This window comes from Brienomyrus brachyistius, chromosome 8 (genome assembly GCF_023856365.1).
Source record: "Brienomyrus brachyistius isolate T26 chromosome 8, BBRACH_0.4, whole genome shotgun sequence".
In the NCBI taxonomy this organism is placed as follows: Eukaryota; Metazoa; Chordata; class Actinopteri; order Osteoglossiformes; family Mormyridae; genus Brienomyrus; species Brienomyrus brachyistius.
In genome coordinates this window covers 17,173,901-17,201,231 of record NC_064540.1, presented here as the reverse complement: position 1 = coordinate 17,201,231, position 27,331 = coordinate 17,173,901, and the positions used below count along the sequence as shown (strand labels likewise).

At 43.1% G+C, this 27,331-nt stretch overlaps 1 protein-coding gene across 3 annotated transcripts; it reads right to left on the bottom strand.

Annotated features, from left to right (window-relative positions):
- Positions 1-209: 209 nt before the first annotated feature.
- On the bottom strand, positions 210-26,576 carry klhl17 (kelch-like family member 17). Of its 3 annotated transcripts, XM_049023594.1 has the most exons (13): positions 26,264-26,576; positions 25,185-25,273; positions 15,384-15,648; positions 14,084-14,205; positions 13,077-13,298; positions 11,503-11,619; positions 8,258-8,471; positions 7,761-7,905; positions 7,383-7,550; positions 7,219-7,307; positions 3,686-3,759; positions 3,118-3,299; positions 210-2,277 (listed from the first exon to the last, which is right to left on the bottom strand). In XM_049023594.1, the coding sequence occupies exons 2-13, from the start codon at positions 25,188-25,190 to the stop codon at positions 2,049-2,051; spliced, it is 1,833 nt and encodes a 610-aa protein (XP_048879551.1). In that variant the 5' UTR covers positions 25,191-25,273; positions 26,264-26,576; the 3' UTR covers positions 210-2,048. The 3 variants fall into 3 exon arrangements, with proteins under 3 accessions (XP_048879551.1, XP_048879552.1, XP_048879550.1); XM_049023595.1 differs by lacking the exon at positions 25,185-25,273; XM_049023593.1 differs by lacking the exon at positions 26,264-26,576 and having other exon boundaries at positions 25,185-26,209.
- Between the last annotated feature and the right edge of the window lie 755 nt (positions 26,577-27,331).

Here is a 27,331-nt window from a genome sequence, read left to right as displayed (position 1 = left end):
AAAAATAAATAAAATCAATGTATAAATTTAAATTCCAGGACTGGAAAGTGTAAACATAACTATACAGGCAGAAATAAGGAAATCTGCAAAGGTCCAGTATTGTAAAAATTTCCTTTAGAATTTCTGCTCTGCAAATGTGGAATAATCAAAAACATATATAAAATTATGTATAAAATGTGTGGAAAATCAGTTAGATACCAAATGTCATGTAACGCTCCTTGGAAAAGACCTTTATTTATTTTTTTCTTTACAGGAGTGTATTGCTGTTTTAAACATAGTGCAAAATTCCGTTTCCACATAAATACGGCTGACATAAATTACATATAAATAAACACACAGTGATGGAATAAGTTACACGCGATAAGATACATTTACACTAACATCAAGCTAACGTCTCATCTGATACTTATATTTAGATTTGATATTTACAATATTTGCCAGAAAACGAAGCCAAACTGGTAACACCGCATGACCCATGGCCTTGAACATAAGAATGGACAACAAAGTGCACCAACCTGTGATAAAGAATTCAACGTAAAACAGACGATAAAGCCTTCCAGCTCCCCCACAGGCTGTATCTGTTAAGCAAAATCCTTAAAAAAAGGAAAATGTAACTTCTCAGAAGTTTGCAGTCATATGATATTACACTACAATTCAACCAAATAACTAAACTGATTTGTACAGAGTGCAGATGCTAATGCATTGCCTGTGCATTTCACCTTCCTCCAAGTATTTTCCACTACATGACACTTTTTGATATTTCAAATGCATTTGCTGCTGATTACTCTTGCTCCAATACAAAACTAATGAAACTCTCCATTGATTTCCAAGGGGATTTTTATGTTACACTATAACAGCTAAGGAAAACCAGTTACCATAAGAGTGGATTTTACCCACCTTCAGAAGCATGCGCACAGCCAAAGCCTGCCAATAGTGAAAGATTTGTCGTCTCTCTATTTAACATCCATCTGACTAATATTGAGTCACTTCAGTTCCAAAATGATTATTGGAATATAAATGTAACTTATATAATTCAGGTCCAACACCCTGCTTTGCTTCCATTCTTTCAATTTTAAACATCCTATCAAATGCCATTAAATGTAGTTTTTCATTATGAAATAACAGAGCTGTAGTGGTTCATACGTAAATACATACATCTTTTAAAATATGAAGTTTTTTGCTATTTCCACCATATACTCTTTCTCCATCCGTTGTACAGTACAACAATGACACGATGTACAAAATAACAATAAACACAAAACAAACGTTATAAATCATATTAATAATAAAGTACATTTGTATTGATTAACTTTTGGAAAACAAACTTTAAATGTTATACATTTCAGTAATTATTATGGCCTTCCTTGCTTTGTGGTGCATTAGTGGCATATTTCTTACCTAATTTGTTTTTAAGAATCTTCTGTCTCTCCGAAACATTATCCATTCATTGTAGCATCCATTTAGAGCACCTCCCTGTAGTGTATAACATTACTAACCATTACTGCCACCTACTGTGGCAAAGCAGCATTGCAGCTTAGCAGCCTGCTATGTATACCAAAAAATGTACTAGACATGCATGGCAGATACAAGTCAATAGCAACATTCCTAAAGTTGGGCGGTAAGCTAAGATTTTTTAAAAAAATAAAAAATTTAAAATTCCAACCAAATCAACCTACAGTAAATGTAATCATGTGACACAAATCAACTGCAAAAATCAAGAAACAGTACTGGCTGTTGGAGCTCTGGACAGTGACAATGCAGTTTGCCCAGGGGAACATGTCTTTCCTAATCCTCTCCCTGTCAGGAATGCTAAAGTATCCTTCGAAAGGAGCCAGCATTTATGCGGGAACAGGGTTCTCAATGACCTAACACTGCAAACCCACGCAGTACCTGCCAAGTCCTCCTTCTTCTGTCCATCTCCTCCTCCTCCTCCTCCCCATGCCCCCGTTTCTGCACTCCCTGCTGCCCCCTGCTGGCTACACCGAGCAGTTTCGACGCTTGGACCAGCAGCAAGGCTGGGCGGAGGCCTGCTGGGGCCACAGTCTTTGTCAAAGGCTGGTGGAGGAGACCGAGAGGGTGGGTGACGATGGCGGGGGGAAGTTGAGCAGCTCCAGCACGGCCACACCCACGCTGCTCCGGCGGGTGAACATGCAGGAGGCCGCCACCCACTTGTTGCTGCGCGGATTATATTTCTCGATGGAGTTGAGGCTGGAGCTGCCGTCGTTACCACCCACCGCATAGAGCCAGCCGTCCATGGCCACCAGATCATGAGTGCTCCTGTGAGGCCGGTGACAGGCATGAGACAAAAGGACATACCTACAGGCACGAGGATGAATGCGGAAGCTACCCACTGCTCACTCTCTGCAAGTGCAAGACATTCTACCCTCCTAAAGATAGACATATGGTAAACTGCACCTTCATAATGCCTTTATAATGCACTTATAGAATATTCAGTGCACCTTCTTCATGCATTCATGGAACATTCATAACTAGCATGTAAGAATTCCATACCTCAACAGCTTTACATTATTATACGATTATAATGTTTGTTATTATTTATGTTCGGATGTTACAGTATGCTTAAAAAGTTTACTAATTAGAAATGACCCAATAGCCAGTTTGTTTATACTTCCTGCCATTGCTAGGAGTTTTCCAGTCATATCTTGGATGCATCTAGAATCATGTCCATCTAATCTAGATTATTCAGTCAACGCATCTACATGGCAGAGTTTAGGGGCGCAAGCCCAGCACAATCTGGAAAAACTGCACACAATTTTTTGGTCCCCTAGGCAAGCAGAAAACATGTAAGCAAGTTGAAGCAAAACGATATGAGGAATAGGAGATACAAAGATCACTGCGAGGTCACTGCGAGATCATCGTGTGAGAAGCAGCCGTAAACACGCCCAGCGTCCCCCAGCCAGCACAGTTCATATAATTTAGTCACTCAACATTTTCCCTGTTGTCTGCTGGCAATATACCCCACGATATATCGAAATGGCAATGTGGAAATTCGCGAAACGGTATAGAAATTACATGTACTAAAATATCAACAGGTTCCACACAAGTCCTTCAGCGGCTGCATTTTTTCTGTCAGTTGCAGCAGTTGCCCAGCCTTACCTGCGGACGTTCATGGGGGCCACCCCCTCCCAGGTGTTGGTTTTCGGGTTGTACCTCTCCACTGAATTGAGACAGCTGGTTCCATCGTTGCCCCCAGCAACGTAGAGCATGCCCTCCAGTACAGCAACCCCAGCACTGCTCCTCCGGCTTAGCATGTTAGCTATAGATGTCCAAATGTTACTCTGCAAAGACCAGGCGGAGAGGTGCTATAATCAGTTTCCTGTCCAATACTATTCTGGTCAAAGCAGGAAGAGTTTAGAGTTTAAGCAAAGCTCTGTAGAGCTCTAGAGGTGTGACATCCCAGGTTGTTCCGCAATCTGGTTTGATCTGAGCTATAATTTGTTTTTGCCCCTTTGTTTGCCCTCATTGTGCTGCCCTCGCTCTTCCTTTTGTCGCCCCATTTTATGATAACGGAACCACTACCCCGCAAACCACCAGAATAAAAACGATTTGTTCGTTTATGCAATAAAACCAACTAACTGAAAATGGTGAACACGGTCCCCTCACAGGTAGAAATATTTTCGCAATTCTAGAGAGTATTATACAAGTGAATGTTACATAAGCTTACCTGTGGGTCATACTTCTCCACCGTTGCTAAGTGTGAGGAGCTATCATATCCACCAACTGCATAGAGGTTGCCGTCTGAAGTATAAGGACAAAAGATATGTTAGAATATGTAATACCTTATTAAATGAATCTATGAAATACATTTACTACGAGGTGAGAGCAAAAACATAGGTACAGTGGTACATTCACAGTGCCTAATAAATACCATGTTTTATTGTCCTCCAACATTGAATCGTTGTAGATTTCACTAAGCATTTTGACACTGATCCACTGAAAAAGATTAATGTCAGTGTTTGTAAAAAGGAAATAAACTCTACAATGTGATCTGAATTAATTACCAACATTAACAATAATTTATTGCATAAGTCAAAGATTTGAGTGATGATTTGAGTATATGTGGTAGGGACATAACCAATATTGCAGGAGTTGTGTGTGTGTTTAAGGGGGCAGGGGGTTTGACGTGGATTTGATTCATGCTAATATTGAAACTAGGGCTGCAAAATATATCGTTTCAGGGTTGCATGATATATCATGTGCAATAATATAGTTAATTTTTGGTAATTTCATCTGCTTCATATTGCAGTGTTACTTGAGGAAATTTCACATATCGCAATATGATATTGTGCAGCCCTAACTGAAACCAAACATACACCTGTGGCATAAGTACTTGCCCCTTTAAGTCAGTATTTAGTAGAGGTATCTTTGGTAGCAGTGTGGATTCCATCCTGGTCGCAGAACACTGGACCAGTTCTTCACCCTCACAAAGATAATGGGGGGAGGAGTCATGGGTGTTTGCCCAACCAGTCTACATGTATTTTGTGGACCTGGAAAAGGCCTACAATTGTGTCCCTCAGGGGGTCCGGTGGGGGGTGTTCAGGAGCATGGGATACAGGGTCCATTTTTACAGTCCATCCGGTGCCTGCATAAATGTAGCGAGTGCTTGGTTTGCATCGCCAGCAGTAAGTCAAACTCATCTCTGACTTACTCTCTGGGTGCTGGACTCTGTCCAGTTTTATTCATAACATTTATGGGCAGAATTCCTAGGCACAACCAAGGGGTGGAGGGGGTCGGTTTTGGGGGCCTCAGGACCTCATCTTTGCTTCCTGCAGATGACAGCTCCTGTTGGCATCGTCGGCCAGTGAGCTGCAGCATCACTAGGCCAGTTTACAACTCAGTGTGAAGCAGCGCGGATGAGGATCAGCACCTCCAAATCCGCGGTCATGATTCTCAGCTGGAAAAGAGTGGATTGTCTTGTCCTGGTAGGGGATGAGTTACTGCCTGAAGGAAAAGCTTTCAATTTACCAGTCGATCTGTGTTCCTACCCTCATCTATGGTCACCAGGTTTGAGCAGTGACCGAAGATTGAGAGATTGTGAATACTAGCAGCAGAAATTAGTTTCCTCCACAGGGTGTCTGGGCACAGCCTTACAGATAGGGTGAGGAGCTTGGACATTCAGAAGAAGCTCAAAGTAGAGCCGCTGCTCCTCCGCATCGAAAGGAGCCAGATGAGGTGGGTCGGGCATCTATCTAGGATGCTTGCAGGACAGCTCCTTGGGGAGGAAGTCTCGGGCATGTCCAACCGGGAGGAGGCCCTGGGGTAGACCCATGACATGCTGGAGAGATAATATCTCTCGGTTGGCCTGGGAGCACCCAGGTATCTCCCCAGAGGAGCTGGCTGGTGAGAGGGAGGTCTGGGCATTCCTGCTTAGACTGGTGCCCCCATGACCCGACTCCAGATAAGTGGTGGAAAATGGATGGATGGATGGATGGATGCCTTTGGTAGCAATTGCAGCTTTGTGTCTATGTGGTTGAATCTCCATCAGCTTTGTACCTCAGCATGCTGCAATTTTTACCCATTCTTCATTACAAAAATGCTCAAGCTCTGTCAAGGTGCATGCAAACCGCACGTGAACAGGTATTTTCCAGCCACAATTTGTCAGTTGTATTGAGGTCTGGGCTCTGATTTGGTCACTCCAACACATTAACTTTGGCTGTTTGTAAAGCCAAAGCTACAGATGGATGGCTTATGTTTCATTCTACCCTCTTCCTCCACAGTTTTTAAAGGGCCTGCAACAGAGAAGCTGCCGCACAGCGTGATGCTGCCACCATCATGTGTCATGTTGGCCATGGCATGTCTTTGGTGATGTGCGGTATTTTATATAAGGCAAACATGGCACTTAGAGTTATGTCTATTTGGTCTCTTAAGACACCAGAACCTTGTTACACTTGCTGTCATTCTCTGACATGGCTTTTAGACAACTGACATGTCAACCAATATTCTTTTTTCCCAACAGTGGCTTTCTCTTTGCCATGCACCCAGACGACAGTCTTCATGTGCATAGGCTGCCCCATCTCAGTCATGGAAGCTTGTGACTCCATCACTTGTCATACTTCCTTTGTGGCATTTCTCCACTGGCATACAATAACCGAGCTGTACCCAAGCCAACTATAGTCACAGTGCGCATCCAGCTCACTTCAGTTTTCCACTGCAGAAGGGTCGGCTCGGTAAAGGCGCTGCCAGGTTTGCAGAGTGACAGTGACATAAAACCGGAGAGATGTTTATTTACTGTTCACACGGTGTACATCATGATTTACTATGTGCTAATTTCCAAGCACCCCACGCTAGCAGAATCAGCATTCGCTTGCATAAATTTGCATTACGAATCCATTCTGTTCAGCTGTTCTATAGTACTTTAAGTAGGAGTTTCGAAATTTTCCAGTTCCAAGTTATTGGGAATACACTGGTACATCACGATGTGTGATATTGCTAATAATGAATATTTAGAATATGCCCTTTTCCCCATCATATAATCGATGCACAGAACACTGGTATCTCCCTGCATTTCAGCCAATCAGATGGTGGTGATGCAACCATCTCGCCTTGGTCATGCTTTCGGCCTTGCTGGAAAGCAGGAGCATGTCAGAACGGCTATGGTTTGGGTACGGCTCGGATAAAGCTTGCATAATTTACAATAGAAATCTGTCAGTTCATGGTACGGCTCGGGAACGGTTCAGTTCTTCATGGCAGTGGAAAAGTGCCACTGGTGACCTCCCACGCTAGTGCCCGTGTTGCATGGTCACTTGGTTTTTGAGGGCAGCCAACTCCAGGCAGATTTACAGCTTCCTATCTGTAATGATTGACTCAACTGTACCCAAGGGATACTTAGTGACCCATTGCCTGTTTGGTACTTTACAGTCACCTTGTTGCAGATTTGTTTTGGAAATTGACTCACCAGCAGTTCATCTTCCAAATAAAAGTATATGTATGCTACAGTCACTTGAAACACCTTGACTGCACAGATTATCTCCAATTAATTCTGCGACTTCCAAAAACCAATGATGCACCATTGATGATTAATTTTCTATTGATCAACTGATTGATCAAAAAAGCCTAAATAAATCCACTGTGATTCAATGTCGTAAAACAATAGAACATGAAGAAGTCCAAAGGGGGGGATACTTTTTATAGACACTATATGTGTAGGAGTGTATTAGGTAATGCAATGACATAACACAATGAAAGGCTCTCACACACCCAGCATGGCCACACGGACATAGCGCCTCCTGGTGCTCATGGCAGCGACAGAGGTCCAAGTGCCGGTCAAGGGGTCAAACCTCTCCGCGCTAAAGGGAGCAGAAGAGATCTGACAAAGCACGGCAGAATACACACGGAAACATGACATGTGGGCCAGTTCATACCTGTTTAAACAGGAAGCGCCATCATATCCGCCAACAGCGTAGAGCAGGCCATGGAGGACAGCCACGCCCAAACAGCTGCGGCGCGTTCCCATGGAAACCTCCGACTGCCAGGAATTCGTGACGGGGTCATATGACTCCACAGTGGCCAAATCAGAGGTACCGTCATAACTGAAGAAAAAAAAAAACAGAACACGCAAAACACACTTTTTTTTTTTGGTGAGCGCACTCTGGATATTCAAGCATCAGTGACATCTTTCAGTACAATTAATCAAGTATTAAAATGTGGCTCATATGTCAGTTGTTCACGGCAAGAAGAGCAGCAAAGTCACAGGGAGAATCACCAGCATAATTTATTCATTCCTTGAGTGACTGTCTTACCCCCCGACCGCGTAGAGTTTGTTCCCGATGGCTGCCACGCCCACACGCGCCCGCCGCGTGGACATGGAGGCCACCATGTGCCAGCGGTCTGTGCGGGTGTCATACGCCTCACAGTCGCCATGGATAGCAAACAGACTTCCTCCACCTGTGGAGAGCACAGCCCTGTTGGCTTTCTGTCCCCTTAACAAAACCAGCTGCATGACTTGAGAGGAGCGACAAAAATCTCCATATCATTTACTCCACTACAATATATTTTGCTGTACATATTATGAATCTTCAAGGAGGCAACTGATATTTACTACACACTAATATTAAAGATTTTGTAAAGCATGATTTATTTGTGATTTTTTTCTCATTAATGCAGAAATCAAACTCTATATACTGTAGCTTTCATAAGCAATTAGAGATTTCTCAGAGGTACAACTTGGGTTTTGAACTTGCACCCTTCTGGAAGCAATCCTTCTCCCAATCCCTAGGAGAGTAATGATGTCACTGACCAACGGCGAACAGCACGGGACTGGCCCCCTCACAGCGGCGAGGCCGGGTGCGACTGTTACTCAGGACGCCTCGCTGCTCTGGCATCAGGTGGTACTTAAGGGCCTCGATAAGAAGATCTTTGCACTCGGAGTGGTGGCGCACCAGCAGCTCTGTGTCCACACTGCTCATCAGGAAGTCCCTGGTCAGCAGCGGCAGCCTCACACACTTCATCAGCTGGGGAGGACACACAGGGTGGGGGCATGAAGAGAGGCTAACAGAACTAGGACGTAAGTAAGCATGGAAAATGCAAAAAGCTTGTAGGTTAAGCCTCTGGAGTCTGAGGCCAGTCAGCCACGTTTGAGGTAATCTGAGATGCCCGGAAGTTTTCATATATTTCACTTCATCTAAAAGACATTTATCCCAAAGTGCTACATATGCTTTTATTCAGCACAAACTCAGCACCAATTGAGTTTGTCTGAAACCATTTACAATGTCATTCATCTGATCAACCGTAAACATACTTTGCAGAAGCCTAATTTCAGAGGTGCTGAGATATTGTAAAAAAGAAAAAAAAACTGATTATTTCTGGCAAAGACTTTTGAACTCTGGAACTTGTAAACATAGGTGTTGGCCACGCATAGGTGACTGAAGCATTCAGACATTTCACGTGGTTTGATTCTTAAAGTGTTAGATCTTTGGAGTGACACAATTTTTTCAGTGGCACAATGAATACTGACGAGGTATGTCTCACCACACCTGTAATGGTTTTCATACGGTCAATGGCCCATCAGTCTGGAATGTCTTTGTCACTTTGGAAAGCATTTGAAATTTAAGAAAAGATGAAATAATAATAGCCTTCTCCTTACAAACCTCTAAAATATATATTTAGTTTCTATCTATCTATACATTTGAAAAGTGACCATACTGTGCCCCAGTACCGATGACGCTAGCTTTTACACATGTAATTATATATCTCAAACTTCCACAGCCAGTAAGCCAGGAAGGAGAAGAAACTGGCATTCAATTTTGAAGACGCTCTGTACAGAGGCACACAATAATGTTAAGAATGTTTTCTCTCTTGCCTTTGAAAAAATTCAGTTGCGAATATGTTCCAGTCACTCATCCTTTAAAAAAAGAAAAAAAAAAAGAAAAAGAAAAAAATCGGCAGAGGAGGAAATTTCAGGTCCAGAAAGTAAAAATCCAGACCGCAATTTAGTTTCAACCAACCAATTGAGCATAATCAGTCACAGTCACAAGCTGCTCAATTTGTTGGTTGGAACAAAATCACGGTCTGGACTTTTACTTTCTGCCTGTGAAATTTTCACCTCTTAAAATCAGATGCTACTTTAATAATAACTGTACGTATATAAACACATAGTCCTGTGACAAAAGGCAACCATACTGCCCCCAATGTGATCTGGAAATGCATCCTTCTTTGGCCAACTCTCAAAGGATCTACCTGATGGATCCCTCACAGCCCAACATATCCCAAGATTCAATGAACAGGTAAAGTGTCCTGGCAAGTGTGGTGTTTTATGACTCATGGGTAAGCACGGGAGCAGCTGGTGAAGCAAACAGGAATTTATCCATAGGCCAGACCGTCCCATCTGAGAATGCTTTCTGTTTGACCTTTGAGGGACACATCCTATGAAGGCTATACCTTCGAAGATGGTATCCTTAGAAGAATGCAGCCGCTGAATTTGGACAGCCCTAGTCTGGAGTAGGTACTTAAAAAGGATTCTGGAACTGCCTCCGAGGAACTACAATCGGGCCTGTGGTGTGAAACACGTAATAACACTGCAGAGGCTCCCGTATTCAGATCCCATTAGACTGATATGTAGTTAAACTTCCCCATACCAGCCTTTCTATTACTGAAAACATGACAAAGCCACTCAAACTCTCATAGGATCCCAATATGAAGAGTTAGAAATCAGCTCTGTCATGATCAGTTTGTGTGCAGTGTAACTTACTTCAAATTTCATCAGGTGGGGGTGCTTTAGGAAGCGAAATGCAGACCTACCAGCAGTCTTATCATTATTAAAAGAATATCTGAACAAATATAAAAAACTTTTTTTTTTATGTTTTTGTAATTACAAGAAAAACAGGTAACATTTTATGATGAGAATTCTTTCAGGGTAAAGGTAACATTCTCATTGTGCTTCCAAGTGTTATAGAAGTTGCAGTCATCAACATAGTTTTAATGTTGCAGTTGTTTATGGAATAAGAGTGACTGCTGGGCACAAAAATCACCAGCAGCAGGCAGGGAACCTTTCATACAAAATAGAGAATCTGACAGCTGCTTGTTTACGTTTAGAAGCACCTTAAACTATTATAACTTTTTTGCAATATAAAACAAAATGTTCCACCATGTACCCAATGGCTTTATGTGGTGTATATGTACACTGAGAGCCAGAACATTCATCATGATCACAGGACTGATGTCACATAACACACAGTGCATCGAGCACTGCTGCGTTTGGCGCCGCGGAAATGCAGGGCTGTCAGAGTGCCCATGCTGACCCCCGTCCACTGGCAAAAGCGCCTACAACGGGCATGTGGGTGTAGGAACTGGACCTTGAAGAAATGGCCTGATGAATCCCGTTTTATATTGCATCATATGGACGGCCGGGTACGTGTCAGGCATCTGTGGGATGTGTTTGACCAGCAAGTGCACTCCACAGCCCCATAGGCAGCAAGGCGCGTTACACTGTGTGTCGTGACGCATCACTGTCATCACCATCATTTAAATTATCTGCAATTTGTGCCTGTGTCAGGGGTTCATTGTTCCCCTCCTCAAGCTGCTCTCAGTAGCTACTCACCACAGCCAACCATCAGCACCCCACACGCCTTGCCCTTTCGGAGATGCTCTGACCCAGTCACCAGCCAAGAACGACTCCATCATCGTCAGAGTCACCAGGTCTTTATCCCTGCCCACCTCAACTACAAGTACCAAATGGCAGCTTACTGTCTAGTACATCCCAGACCATGACATTGCCAGTTTCAGAAGCTAGCCAATGTTATTCGCATAATATGGGGGTGGCGCATAATACTATACTCACGAGTATAAATATTTATGTATAGAATGAGACATTATTCTTGATAAACTATGAAGTTTAGATTGTATACGGTTAAAAGGCCAACATAAATGCAATTTATAGTGAATTAGAAGAATAAGATAAGACTAATTAGAGTGTTTGAGCGATTAGGTGACATAAAGACGTAGACACTACACTGAGGTGGGGGGGCGATGCCCCCTAGTACCCACCCTGGGCACATGCTGCCGCCGGCCGTCAATGTCATGCTTGACCCAGCTCAGCACAGCCCGGTACACCTCCTCTTCTGATGGCACATTCAGGTTGTCGCTGGAGATCAGGTCCAGCACCTGCCCAAGCAAACCCAGCACGTCACCACAGTGTCCTCACAGTGTCCTCACAGTGTCCTCATGGGGGACGTTTGAAAACATGGGTATGGAAAGAAGACAGCGTCAGTGTTGCCCCGTGCTAAATGATCTGTTAACACAGGGCATTTATCAGAAGCAGAAACACAAACTGCAGTGCAGCTACACACCACTGAATCAGCTCAGAACCTTATTACTATCGTAATATAATGAACGGTACAACAGCATTAGCTATCCCAGGATCTGATACATTAAGCCATTTGTGTAGCTCATTTCCTTAAATGATTTCAGGCCATAACTGAATCCTGCAGGGGGAAATACCATGACTTGAAACGAAAGGACTAAAGATACAAGAAATTACGAATTAGGTACAACTTTCACAAGCATTTGGATGCCGCTTCACATGGTCGAACAATCAAATTCATAGATATAAAGTTCAAGATGTGCTGAATTGGTCAGGTGGACATTTTTCTTGGAAGATAGTCCATCTTATAGCGCACAGTGTGTGTGTGTGGGGGGGGGGGGGTGATGTGGAGTGGGACAAAAACAAACGGCAAGCGTACTGATCTAGACTGACTGTGGCATTCAGCCAATCATTATATAAAGCGCACATTTTGTTTTCTCTCGCACCAATAAACACACCCAGATGCCAATTTCTGTCTTTTGTTCTCGTTCCTTGTCTTTGCTTCCACTAAAGTCCATTTCTCAGCCCATTCCTTCCTCAAACCCACGGATGTATTCAATGCACTGAAGAGAACAAGTCTTGTGTAAACTTTTATGCAAAGGTACCATCAGTGTAAAAGCTATAATACAGAAGATGTGGGACGGGCTGAGAAAAAAACACATCAATAAAAACAAGGATGGGGACTCTTTATGAACCTGGGCAGTTTATAGAACATGGTTCAGGACTTATTCTAGGTCTGTGGAGCCCAGGCACAAACACTACGGTCATGGGTGCCTGAGCAGTCGGCACAAGCTTTTTCCAACTCAGCTAGACACCAAGTTTAGACTACATGCTGACTTCATCACCAATTATTCAGTGTTAGAGTACAAGGCTATAAATAGCGCCCTTGCAGCCAGTGAAGTCATTGCACGATAACCCCCCTCTGCATCCAACCAAATCCTTCCATGAGAGACAGACAAAAAGATGAGCCACTTCTAATTCAATCAGATGGTGGCTGCAGCGTCACTATGAGTCAAAGTGCATTGTGGGTATTGACACTGAAAACAGGCTGCAGCATCATGCTGCAGATCATATCTGCTGCCCAAACTGCTTCATGAACTATCCTAGTGAACGAACACATTAAAACTTAGTCCTGCAAATTATCATAGATGTTCAATCTAAGAGAACAGATCACAAAAATATGGGTCTTCGGTGTTTTATAGTTTTCACCTCAGGGTTGGAGACTGACCACCTCATCCTCTTGTCTCCTGTTCCTCACCTGTTTCAGAGGAAGCAACATGAACTCTTCGGTCTTGGACACCTCCACAAAGTGCTGAAGCACATACTTGTGGGCCGACTTGAGCAGGTCACTGCAGGAGTGCGTGTCGGCGAAGCCGCGGATGCCCAGGCAGTTGGAGGGGTCCAGTTGGCTGAGCAGGAACTTGCAGCAGGCATCACGCACGCCGTTCAGCTGCAAGAGGCTGGCAGCGGGCAGCAATGTCTTCAGGGAGACAGGCAAAGGGGCACAGAAATATACATATCAGGCTCATGAGCATGTGATCAGCAGATCTTAGCATCGCAAAATCCACATTCTACTCAAACTGACCAAAATGGGGTTGGGGGGGGGGGAATCATACCTAGTACCTCATATAACAAAGATAGCTATCTTTGGCCTTGTATAGAAGGACAATTACACAAGGCCAACACAGTGCAGACAGTCATAAACATAACAAGTCTAATTACACTGATGTCCAAGCATGACAACATATTTAATAAGCTCCACTAAAAAAAAATTACATTTAAGTTTCGTTCAGAGACCACAAAATATTTCAGTTACATCATTAGTGCAAATAGCTTCGGAGTATGTGCAGCTAGAATCTTTCAGTCTTCCTGGGACACTTTCTTGCTGAGTTTTAAAGCTAAAATTGATAAGACTATAGCAAAGAATGTGCAGTGTTAATGTTCTTTCTATGCAGCTTCACATGCACCATTAATACACTGCAGGTGCATTTATGACAAAGCTTGTGCAGATTTAATATGAAACATCTTAAGATATTTGTGGCAAAAACAAATTCCCGGGAGAAAAAAGCAGAAGGTTTAAAAATATAAACATGAATGATTTAAATCTGCAAAGGGAAGAAGTATTCATATTTTATTCATTACGATAATGAAAAACACGAGAAGCCTGAAAAAGACAACTTCAGAGCCCAGGACCATATAATGAAAATGGTTGAATATGGTGATATTCAGATGTAGATGCAGAAAGATGGCGAAAGGGCAGCCCACCTGCACATTGCCCTCCCCCACCACGATCTCCGCCGTATAGGCATACTGCACAAGCTGCTCCAAGGCTTGGGGATCGATGTCGTGCAGGGTCACATGGGTCTGGCGGCTCTCGGACATCTCGTCTGTGCAGCATGACACCGAAAAGCCGCTGTGGTCAACCGGCCAAGTAAGATATCGTCATGGATCGTCATACTACGGTTAGGATATGACGACCTCTTGGTCTTGTCTATTACACTTCAGTTTTCTTATTTCTTATTAATTAATATTTGAATTATTGTCAAAGGTGCAGTGTCTTTTTAGGTGTAATACAATCTGTGGACCTAACTGTGACCACAGCCGCTGTAACTGGACACCTGCACTTGCAAATGAACACTGGAACTCAAAGTAATGAGGAGAGATGTCAGTGTTCCATCAAAGTCACCAGCAATGCAAATGGCATATGTAAATACGGGATGGTGATGAAAACGCTGCAGCTTTATTTTGAATATCAAGGAGCAAGTAATGTGTCATGCGGCACAAAATTCACATTTTATTTTAATAAGGTAAAAAAAAATAATTCAGGGAATAGTGTGATGTACTTCAAAGGAAAGTGATTCATGTGCAGTTCAAGATAGAGTCAGGATTATTTTTTATGTAGAAAAGAAGCGTAAAAATGTTGTGAGAAGACAGTGAGAATAAGGGTAGCAAGCAATGAAGAGTGTGATGGTGAGGTGAACCGGGACAGGGACAAGGACAGGGTCAGGGACATGGTCAGTGACAGGGACAGAGACAGGGACAGAGACAGGGACAAGGACAGGGTCAGGGACATGGTCAGTGACAGGGACAGAGACAGGGACAAGGACAGGGTCAGGGACATGGTCAGTGACAGGGACAGAGACAGGGACAGGGTCAGGGACAGGGTCAGGGACATGGTCAGGGTCATGGACAGGGTCAGGGACATGGTCAGGGTCATGGACAGGGACAGGGTCGCTGACTCACACACATCTGCCGTGACACTCACACTTTCAGACTCTCATACTCACACAAGACATCTTACGGCAAATCTATATTACATTATAAACCTAAAAATAGTTACTTAAAAAGCATTGTGGTAGTTTGCAAACCCTACTGACTATTAACAAGGTAATAAAACTCTTACATGCATGTAAATGCGTGTGCATGCGTATGCAGGCTTGTCTTGAATTGAAAATCTCACTCCAGCCAGCTGAGCAGAGTTGGAAATCCTGCAGTAATGGCTTTGACTACATGTAGAGCGGTAGGATATACAAGGTGCTCGGGGGGGGAGCAGCAGGTTACCTACTTGTGAACATAGCATGGAAATAAGGGCTGCAGGACGCTAGCACCACTTTGTGAGCCTTGATCTCCTTATTGGCCACGTGCAGCACAATATCGCACAGCAAGCCACGCTGGCGCATCCTGCTCATGGACACAAATGAATCATGGTAGTGGCGCTTGGAATTGTGGGAGATGCTGTGGCCATCGCGGTTCAATAGCTGCATGCCTCCTTCCATCTTGGGGCAGTGGTCCTGAGCCTGGGCCTGGTCCTGATCTGGTGTCACTCTCAACTGCAAACAAAAAGCAACAAGTTAATGGTGGATCAGGGAATAGTTGAATGTTTTACTTTATATCAATAATCCAAAAAACAAATTGTTATTTGGAGATTTATTAATGATCAGACTTGCTTTGTGATTAACCGTTATTCACTTTCATTTTGATAAGGCTATAGGGTAGGGAAGGCTTCTTGGGCCCAGATCACAGAGGTTTGTATTAAGGTCTGTAAAGGGCAAGGTTCCACTTATCCGCTAACCGCTAATTAGCAAAGCAAACTTTTTCACTAAGGGCAAAATGTCAGCATGAGCCAGTCGCAGAATAGGACTCCTCAGACAGAAACGCTTATATGTCACGAACAGAATATCATTAACATAAATTTTATTCTGGGGATTCTACATAATCCAGTGATCCCCAACTGGGTAAATCCTTAAATACCCCCGGTAATCACTTCAGCCTTGTGGAACAAAATTGCTAAACAGGTTAGAATTTGTGTTCTAGGTATATTTTAAAGGGTTTCAGAGCCCAAAACCAAACAGAACCTAAATTCATGTGATTAGTGTTTAGTAGCTACCTTTTGTTACATTTTTAGTGGTTTATCAGTTTAAACTTTTTTAAACCGTTAGCAGATTAGCGGTTATCACAGCTAACTTTTCAGTAAGCTGTGGCCACCACTGGTATCAGGTCATCACTCTCTTTTCTCCTGATATCCAGGCAATCTGCAAGTTAAGAACATCCCACTTAAGAACAACTCGTACTTACAAACATCCATCCATACATTTTCAAAACCGCTTATCCTACTGGGTCGCGGGGGGTCCGGAGCCTATCCCGGCAGCAATGGGCACTAGGCAGGGAACAACCCAGGATGGGGGGCCAGCCCATCGCAGGGCACACTCACACACCATTCACTCACACATGCACTCCTACGGGCAATTTAGCAACTCGAAGTAGCCTCAGCATGTTTTTGGACTGTGGGGGGAAACCAGAGTACCCTGAGGAAACCCCACGACAACATGGGGAGAACATGCAAACTCCACACGCATACAATCCAGGCGGAGACTTGAACCCAGGTCCCAGAGGCGTGAGGCAACAGTGCTAACCACTGCACCACCATGCCTCCCCATACTTATAAACAGACTACCATAAAGACTATATTATTAAAAATCTGATTTAAATTCAGTGGTTCCTAATAAGGAATGCATGCAGTACTTGGAGACGCTCAACTACACATGCTTGTGCTCCTGTAATACTATACATGAACCGAACCTGGAAGGAACGGATTGGGTAGGCTGTACAAATCGGGAGGCTACAAACATTTAACAAATATTGCAACAAAGGGATAACTTTGGTCTATAGCACTGGTGCAATGTTTACTGGAAATTTGGGCTGACAAGAGAATCTAGGCAAAACTGGAAGCAACACCCAATTTGATAGATATTTGGTAAAATATGAGCCTGACACATACAGCATGATTAAATGAAAATGGCTAGGGTTAGGGTTAGGGGAGTGTGGCACTGCACTCCAAATAAGCCAAAAAATAATTGCATTAACCATGAACTCCATTGTGCTGTGTGATAGTGCTTTTCTACGACACAAAAAGTTGCATAGTGATGATGAAAGCATGCCCAGGCCCAGAACATTAAGCACAACATGAGCACAGACCATCAGGAGAGTGCGGAGGGGGGAACGTACAAAATAACTGGGTCAACCGTCAGCACGTCCTAAATCATGTTTGGGAAGGTGTTCGGTATCTTTAGTTAAAACTGCGCTGGGGTTAATGTTAGATCTGAATTGAGTAGGTGCTGGATTACACAGAGAATAAAGAAGGGATTGGGTCAGCCGTCCCATAAGGAGGGCAAGGTAGCGGTTTAAGGCATTTATGAAGGTATTCTGTGTGCATCCTGTGCTTTTATCGTATGATTTCGTTTTTTGGGGGAGGTCTCAGTGTAGCGTTATACTTGTGATATTACATTAAGCAGAATAGGTGTACAAAGAAGAATGGGGGGGGGGGGTAACTAGGGGGGGATGCTAGCAGATTTTTGGTGTGTGAATTATGGATCTGAGTCAGTCATTCATATGGATGTGGGTGAGGAGGACCAATGAGCGTGAAAAGGGTTAGTCAGAGACGGCCTTTTTAACAGGGACAGGTCGAAGTGTGTAAGAATGAAATCAAGGAGACATGGAAGCGGACAAGATTGGAGAGCAAATGATATGAGAAATCAGGAAGCAGGCGAGGGGAGAGAAGTCGACTGAAATATTAGTGCTGAGAAAGAGATAGAGAAAAAGGCTTAACAGACACATATTGCTACAGGATTTGACGCAGCCCTAAGATCAATGAAGGCAGATGCGCTTACGAATAGGGAGGATGATGATCTTGTTCAGGAAGCCGTAGTGCATAGATTAGTCTAAAGTGCACGTATACAAGCAAATGGAAGTAGAGGGCTGAGGATGGGTTCTGGAGAGGATTCAAGGGGTGTCAGAGTAACACTCAGTATTGACGGAGGAGACAGGCAAAGAGCCACATACTCATCCATCTGTGAGTGATCTGCAGGGAAAACTGGAAGGTGAAGTTAGAAAACACTGCATGAGCTGTAAGAGTGAAACTGTGCAGGAGTTATTAGATGCAGCAGCACATTTAAATATATGCAAACTGATAGAAAAGGTAGAAACTGGTAGAAAAGGCCAGTATAATAAGCTATTATCACTATCTGTTACCCTTCAGGTTACATTACAGACACAGACATATGGCTAAGTAACGGGCCAAAGCACAGGAAAAGGACGATTTAGGACTAGGCAAGAGCCGGCATGTAGTGTGGGTGGCCAGATGGGTCGCTAGGCCAGTGACTGCCCTAAGCAGTTAAAGGTTGCGAGGACTCCCTCCAGCCTCAGGGTGGGGTGGGGGGGCAGAGTCATACACGTTCCTTGATTCAGGTTTATAATCTTCCTAATGTGCCACATTTGGCCAACAAGTAGAGAAAACTGGGAGGTGGTACCGTGGTGCAACGGGTAGCACTGTTGCCATACAGCTCTGGGACCACGGTTTGTGGCTCTGTGTGTTCACCCCCCCCGCAGTCCAAAAATATGCTGAGGTGAATAGGAATTACCGAGTTGCTCATAGTTGTGAGTGAATGGTGCGTGAATGTGCCCTGCGATTGTCCCCATCCAGGGTTGTTCCCTGCCTTGTACCCATGGCCTCTGGGATAGGCTCCAGACCCCCCCGTGACCCTGAATAAGACAGGCAGTTACAGAAGATGGATGGAGAAAGAAAACTTGCTCACTGAAGGAGCACCACTGAAACCTTTAGGCAGGGCTTGTTGTGTAAACTGAACTGTAAAGTCACTGGAGTATTTATAGTGATACTTGAAGGAGAAGCTGAGACTCTGGTGGCTTCTACTTGTACACTGACGTTGTCAGATCCTTCAATGTACTGGTGTAGATGTCCTGATCATTTGCTTTCGTTTCAGTATAATAAGCTCTGTGACTTTAATCTCATCAAGTCCTTTTTTCTTTCTTTGCAGACACTGACACTGCAGTTTCCAGAGCTGCACTGCACCTCTCGCTACACAGAGTATGACGACACAGACTGTGCTGAGCTTGGGAAAAATGCACTCAGTACTGTGAGCTCCATTCTTAAACTTCAATTCTTTTCAGCCCATATGGAGTGTGTGCACAAGTCTGTCTTTCTGATGCACAAACTCACATGCCACCTTGGTGATTCAGAATGGCTATCATGCAGAGCACTTGGGTAGGATGGATATGGAAGAACAGAAAAGCCAAAAGAACATCTCAAAAGGACTGCTGGTCGAGGCGGCAGATGGAATCTATCTTGCTTGATGTCCAACATCTATGAGCACTTCTGCTGTATTTGCATAGGCATCTGTTATTGCAGGGATGTCTACCCATGGCCAGCTGTCACAAGTTCCAAGCCATCCGCAGGCTAAACATTCCAGTGATGTTGGTCACATTCGTAGAGCTAGCCGTCTGTATTACTTTAAACACTTCCAAGCCCGTTCTGGGGAAGCTACATTATCCACTTTCCCGAGAAGCTGAAAGAGGTATAGCACCAGTGATTACTCCTTGGAACAAGGTGTAATAATTCCTACTCAGAGTCTCAATAATACTCCCATATTGTCGGTTGAGTAACTGGGAAAGGATTCATGGTGATTCTTGCAGAACCTGAGAATGCATGGGTAATTCCTGCTTTTCCAGTGGTCCCAAACTCAACAACTGTCCTCACATCATTGATTTATGTTTGCCGTTCTCTTATGTTGCAAGAAGGGCATTCCACTCCCTTCCAGTTCCTATCAGTAGGAGGTATATAGGCAGTCCCCAGGTTAGGCATGGGATCCAGTCCCTACGTCTGTCTTTTAAGTTGAATTTCAGTAAATTTGCAAAATAGCAATACAGTACATAATAACAATAATAAAATAAAATAATAAAAATACTAATAAAAGTAACTACATACAGTGTTGTACCTCGTGCTGCCAAACCACTAAAGCCTTGCAATGTTTTCATGAGCATCACAAAGTGGTGTTTGCATTCGTCATTACAAACCATTGTATTTAACCCAAATATTTAATATAATTGACTTCATGGTAGTCCGTTTGTGAGTACGAGTTGTTCGTAATTTGGACGTATTTAACCTGGGGACTGCTGGTACACTTAGACTGTGTTGCCTCAAGTTTAGGCCTAGAGTCCCACACTGTTTTCCAGGAGAGTCAGTAAGTCGGTGACCCCCTGGTCACATCCCCTTCACTGCAGCATGTAAAACAAACACCATGATATTACTTGTACTAAGTATTACTAAGACAGTGCATTATAGATTATGTAGCATTAGCAAAGACACTATTGGACATCAGGAAACCATCGAGCCCTGAGCTCCTTCACTGGATTAAGCAAGCACTCCCCCAGCCTTGAAAACAGCCCTCAGTCCTACACATCCTCTTACTTTGTCTGATTACTCCTGGCCATTAGTTGGTTTTCTCAGGATATTGAAGGATATGTACAGTGGCTGCAGCTGCATATGCTGTCCAACAAGCTGCTCCTCTGGAACTGGGACACACTGTTGTCCTTATGGAACCACATGTGACTGAAACTTCATTTTGCTACACAGCATCTATGAGCTTCTCTTTGCCACCATATGTTGTTTTGAATCCATCTAAACTTTTTCCTTGTCCAAATGATGGGGAGCCACATGACTGCAAACTGGCTGTTTCATTCTCCATTATTTCCATGTATCAGATGCCCCCCTGATCATATATGTTGATAGTTCTTCTCTTGCTCCAGATGGCACACAATGCAGGACATGCTGTTATTCTGATGCTGCTCCACTGCTAATTACAACCTTAGAAAGCTGAACTTACTCCTCTTGCTAGGGTCTTATTAAAAAAGGTTTGTGGAAACAACATGCATTTCTCATCTGGTAACCCTATTAAGCATTACATTCTGATTCGAAACCTAATTTTCAGGAATCTTTTACCAATTAAGACTTCCTCTGCCAGCCCTTGGAGGATGGGCTCCCCCTTTAGGCCTGGTTAGGGCTTCCTCTGCTGCCCCCTGGAGGATGGGCTCCCCTTTGGGTCTGGTTAGGGTTAGGGCTTCCTCTGCCAACCCCTGGAGGATGGGCTCCGCTTTGGGCCTAGTTAGGGCTTCCTCCACTGCCCCCGGGAGGATGGGCTCCCCGTTTGGGTGTGGTTAGGGTTAGGGCTTCCTCTGCTGCCCCCTGGAGGATGGGCTCCTCCTTTGGGTCTGGTTCCTCCCAAGGTTTCTTCCTTCTAGGGAGTTTTTCCTTGCCATTGTCTTCTCTGGCTTGTTCTCAGGGGGCTTTGGGCAGTGACAATGTAAAGCACTTGGAGACAATGTAATGTTGTGAAAATACGCTATTCAGATAAAACTGAATTGCACTGAATTGAACTGTTGTCGTTCATGCCATGTAGAAATGCCAAGGCTGTTGCAACAGAGGGTTGCAGAAATGAGGGGGTGCATGTGTGTAGCAGAGTGGTGCAGCGGAAGCGTGCTGGGCCCATAACCCAGAGGTCGATGGATTGAAACCATCTTCTGCTATGGTGTTTATAACTACTGTTTTTCACTATTTCAGTAATAATGATAATAAAGATCTATCTCTATCTCATTGTTTGAGTGGTTTCCTAAAATATGACACCTTCCTCTTCGGTGCTATGCTGGGTCCCAAAAGCATGAGTGTCTTATGCCCTAACAATGACTAAAATTGCACATGAATTGTATAAGTCAAGCAATTTGTGCCAGCATACATTGTTGGAAATGTAGTGCAGCCCATCTACTTGGGCATATTTACATTTCTGCAGATGGATTTTATTGAAATGCCTGCTGTAAATAAACACACTTCTGGCCTAGTAATAGTAAACATGTTTTTAAACGGGTAGAACCTCATCCTTGTGGTAGGTCATATGATATTACAGTGCCTAATGTTAAAACTAAAAGACTTTATCTGCAGATTTGGGATCCTATTGAGAACGTGTAGTAACCAGGGACCCAACTTTAGAGGTTAATTGGTAAAGAGACAATGCAGGGACCTCCAAAACAAATAGCTTCTGCATTGTGCTTATGACCCGCTATTAGCAGGAGTCATCAAAAGGTACAATAGGTCATTGAAAAACAAGCTGCGAACTGAACCTTACAGTCTATGCTTGGAGCTTGTATGAACGTCACCTCCAGCTGAACCTCTTTAAGACTGAGCTTCTTGTCTTCCCTGCCAGCCTTATCATTGACTATGACTGAACTGTACAGCTTGGATCACTGACATTGTCCCCAACAAGGTCTGCTAGAAACCTACAGATGATGATAGCCAGTCAACTATCCTTGGCGAAACACACAGCAGCTACCTCGTGGGCTTGCATATCAACTCTGTATAATACCAGGAATATCAAGGCTTCTTTGTCAGAATATTCAGCTCAGCTTCTAGTCCCGACAGCTGTCATCTCATGACTAGATTACCGACAAGACTACTAGCTTACACTGTCAAACCACTGCAGATGTCTGAAAATGTAACAGCATAGCTAGTATTCCGGAGTTAGTCAAAATGTTCTCATGTTACAGCCTCTTTTTCCCTTTTCATTGGCTCCCTATAATTACGCACAACATGTCCTTATTGCTGACTTTCAGGTCTGTTAACAAAAGAGCACCCACCTCCATCAAGCAGCTTATCAAGACCTGCATCCCATCTTGCCCTCTTCCATCATCAAGCATGAGAGGACCCACTATTTCAACTGTGTGGTTCCTCAATGGTGGAGCAAGATACCTATCCAAACCCAGTCATCAGAATCCCCCTTAGACTTCAAGAAACACTTCAAGACCCATCTGTTCTAGGAGTATCTCAAATAATCCTCTAATCACTGAGAAAATCTTCATCTGTGATCCCTTAGCTGGTTTCTTGAGTATCATGGATGCTCTGTTTTGCACTTGTTTCCCCTTTCCTCCCCTTTTAGATTCCTGCTATATACGTAACATGTTGTATAGCTCTTGCTCCAAATCTAAGTCGTACTTGTTATTGGTCATTCATTGGAAGCTAACCCTTGACCATTGCATGCTTGTAATGTGCCAGCTCCCTAGCTTATACGTCACTTTTCTCAAAAGCATCAGCTAAATTAATAAATGAGACAATTGTTATTGGCATAATGTGAGGATTTGCTGTCATGTTACTGAAAAAAAGTGGAGGTTCTCAAATACAGCAAGAATAAAACACACTCTACTAAGCTTTTTTACAAAACCCAAAACACCAGTGCCAAGGCAATACTGACTGCAGAATATGACCCGTAAAACAATTCTGCAATTCTACATTGACGTTGCTTAAATTTCAAAATAAAGGTTAAACTTAAAAGCACTTCACCAAATTTCAAACATGACATTAGTCTCTGTAAACCACATACCCAGCCCAAAAAGCCCTTCTGTGTACTAAGATGACATGCTTCACTTCTTTCATTTAATTATTACCTGCTTAGCTGCCTGTATTGCACAGCCACTACTAAATGTAGCATCTGAAAACACATCACAATATTCTTTTGAGAGGTCAAAAAGATATAGCTTTCCCAAGTTCCAGAGAAGTAATTCATATTCTACCTTTAATGCTCTGTCACATTAAGCTATTAAAAGCAAAAAGATATTTCATGTTGTTAAATGTATAATTTTTGCAATCAATAAAATATCACCCTTTTTGAAATACACAGACATATTATGAGATTAGTATCTTTGCATATAAAAATTAAGCTCAAGCTGAAAAATGAATTAATCTTGTGGACCTGCCTTTATTTAAATAGTAGACACTTTATCCTAGATGATGTAAAATTAAGGAAGCAGGGTCAGCGAGTCCCGAACTAAATGAGGTTTCAAAGCCTCGCTCAAGGGACCGACCATGAAATCACTCTGTCAACGAAAGGATTTGAACCAGCGACCTTCTGATCGTGGGCAGAGGGTCATAACCTTTGAAGTGAAACACCACTCCTTCTTTTCCATGAACAAAATTTCATGTTCTTTCTTTGTGCACCGTGTAGCCTTTGTGCACCCTTTGTATATAGTACCAAACAATCTAGAAAACCATCCTTGTACATGCATAGTAATAGGTGAGTAAATTCCTAAAAAAAACACTGGTCTCTACTCCAAACGTTCTCCTTTTTCTCTACTCCAAAGACCCTGGGGCGGCTTAACCTGATCATCAGGTTAATATTTAATATTATAGCAAAATTGTAATTTTGAGTATTTGTAAGGAGGTAAGATATTTCTTTGTGATATAGTACTTTGTGGTCATGCGTATTTGTGTTTGAAACTGCACATATTTAATTGTACAAGGGCTCATTTGTTCAAATGATGATGATTTCGGGGTCATTTTCTGAAATACTTTCAGAGAAATAGGCTTAATCATTATAAATTTCTTTCCTCCTATAACAAAGTATAATGTCTATGTTTTCATGAATGATTGATGAGGCTGTTCATCTACAGCCTTTATAACTGACCTGGTCCAATGGATTCTAAATAATCTTATAAAAGATCACAGTTGCCTTATATTTAAAGATTGATCAAGAAAAACAATAAACCTCTGTTCGAAGGAAGTCCTACTATGTCACAGCAGTGGAGTGACCAATGGCAAGCTGTCTTACAACTCACGCCAAACCACTCGCAGTCTCATCACTTTGAGGTGCTGTACTGCCACACCAATGGCACAAAATGTTTTGAGACTGCTGGAATGGGTAGAAACAGAGCAAATATGCAGCAGTGCAATGTATATTTAATCTGTCTACCTTTCATGCCACCTGTCATTTACCACAGATCAATAGGCAGGTCAATTATTCATGTGATATGTTTGAAAAATGAGCGGCAGGCAATATACTGCAGAGGCAAACGTCAGCACAAGTTTATTTTCACATTTCCCACTGAATCCTGTACATTTAAAAAAAATCGTATTATAATCTTTTCCTGTTCATTTCCTGTTGAAACACATAACAATGGTTTAGACCTGCATTATATGGATACAGACAAATTTGTAGGCTAAGAGTACAATAATATATGAATGTCATATACTTACATACATACGTCAGATGAATCCATGCGTTGCTTGAACCCTCTTTTTTGGATAAGAATGCCTAGGTATCTTTCTTTTGCTGTTATTCACCACTAAAACCAGCAACAAAACAATTCAGGGGACTGCTTGAAAAAATTTACGTTGAATTCATTTCTCCGCGGAGTCTCGCTTTATGTTTATTTTTATGCAGGTAATTACACAACCATAACCTCTCAATAATATCCGTCTCTGCTGTTTTCAATAGGTCTGTCAACATAAATCGTGCAATGCATTAAAATACTAAGCACGGCTTTAGTCTACTGTTGACGTCAGTGCAAACGAAATGACTGCCGACATTAATTTAAGGTAGAACCGAAGTAGCTTAGCCTGCTAACAAACGTGCCGGTCCGTTTAATACTGGTCGATCCAACGGACTAATGCGCAAATAATGATACACCACCTTAACAATGCAATGACGACAAAACCTGAACAGTATCTACAAGGAAGCTTTGTAACATCCTATTTATTCTTATACTTCTTTGAGAAAGTAATTACAATCTTACGACTCTTTTAATATTTCATTACCTCTAACTATTATAGCTTGTCATATGTTCCTCTCAGTGGAAAAATCCACTATTGTCACCCCGATAAGACATTGAGGCGCCGCTTTCAGAAACACACAAAAGACTTATTGAAGAGTTACTGTAATGTGAACAACGTTACCCGGCGTTGTGAACAGCCATAAACAGGCAGCCAGACAAGCAGCTGACAATCACAGTGCGACTCCAGGCTGTAAAACACCGTCTTCGAAAATACTATTTATCTAGCCAGACATAAATGTAACATTAACCAGCAGGCTACTTGCACCAAGATACGGCGGATGTGTAGGTATACCCAGCTTATTAGCACACTGGCAGTCCCTTTCCACTCTTCCCAGAATCGTTTTTAAATAAAAAGCCAGGTTACAGTTTGTGTTGCATATGTAAGGGTATGTAACGTAAAGGCGTTTTACGTTTTTACACCGCGATCGGTGGCTGCTGTGACTGCTGATCTGTACCTGGTCTATTCCCAGCCAACTTCTAAAATAATGTTTGAAAACTCACCGTCTTTTGCTGTGGGTAAAGTCCTGCTTTTTAGTAAGGAAAAAACACCCGACTGTCAGATGGCCATAACTGTTGTTTTGCTCCAGCTCGGGGCTAACTATGGCACCAGGAATGCTGCTCTTTCTGGACGTGTTAAAAAAAATAATAAATAAATAAAAACAGCTGGGTAAATATATTGTTTCTACTGGCCTCTTCCACTCATATTTTAAGTACCGCGATGTAACTGGTATTGGTTTGGTATAATGTATTGCTCCAATCAAGCACAGCTTTTCCTGTTCATGAAATAAATACAGATATTCCCTAGACGACGGCTCTTATATATTTGGTGCCTTTGTACTGAACGTCTCAAAATATCGACGTTAAAGTATTAAATACCGTAGCGCGGGGGGACCCGGCGAGCGCGCGACGTGCTGGACCGCCGCCAGCCCTGTAATTAATGCAAATAGCTCTGTGCAGTCATCCTCTGTGTGCTTGTCTTTGTGTTGTAATGTCACGTATGGCCTTTAATGTTAAATGTTACTGTAAATGGCAGTGTGCCTTGGGGTGGGGGGGCGGATTCGGGGTGACCCGCACAGTGGACAGCGTGGGTGTTAGTTTCTAGGGTGAATGGTGCGGGAGTGATAAGCGCCACCTAGTGGCTGATTTATACCACCTTACTGTTGCTCAGTACCATGCCCTGGCCAATCTATACGCTACAGCAGGGGTGTCAAATTCCAGTCGTGTGAGGCCTGAGCCCTGTATAGCTTAGTTCTTTCCCTGTTCCACCACAAATGATTCAGCTGAGGAGCTGTGGTGGAACAAGGAGGTCAATTAGGTTTGTTAAATGAGGGGAATCCCAAAGATGCACAGGGATCCAGGCCCCCCCAGGACTGGAGTTTGACACCGCTGCACTACAGTCTACAGTAGGGGTCACCAACACGGTGCACTCGGGCACCAGGATGCCCCTAAGGACCACATGAGTCACCCGTGGAGCTGTTCTAAAAAATAACACAACTCACCATTGAGCAGCCTCTAAAATTTAATTTTATCCTGTTGCTATTCTTCTTTAATCACATTTGCATTTATATA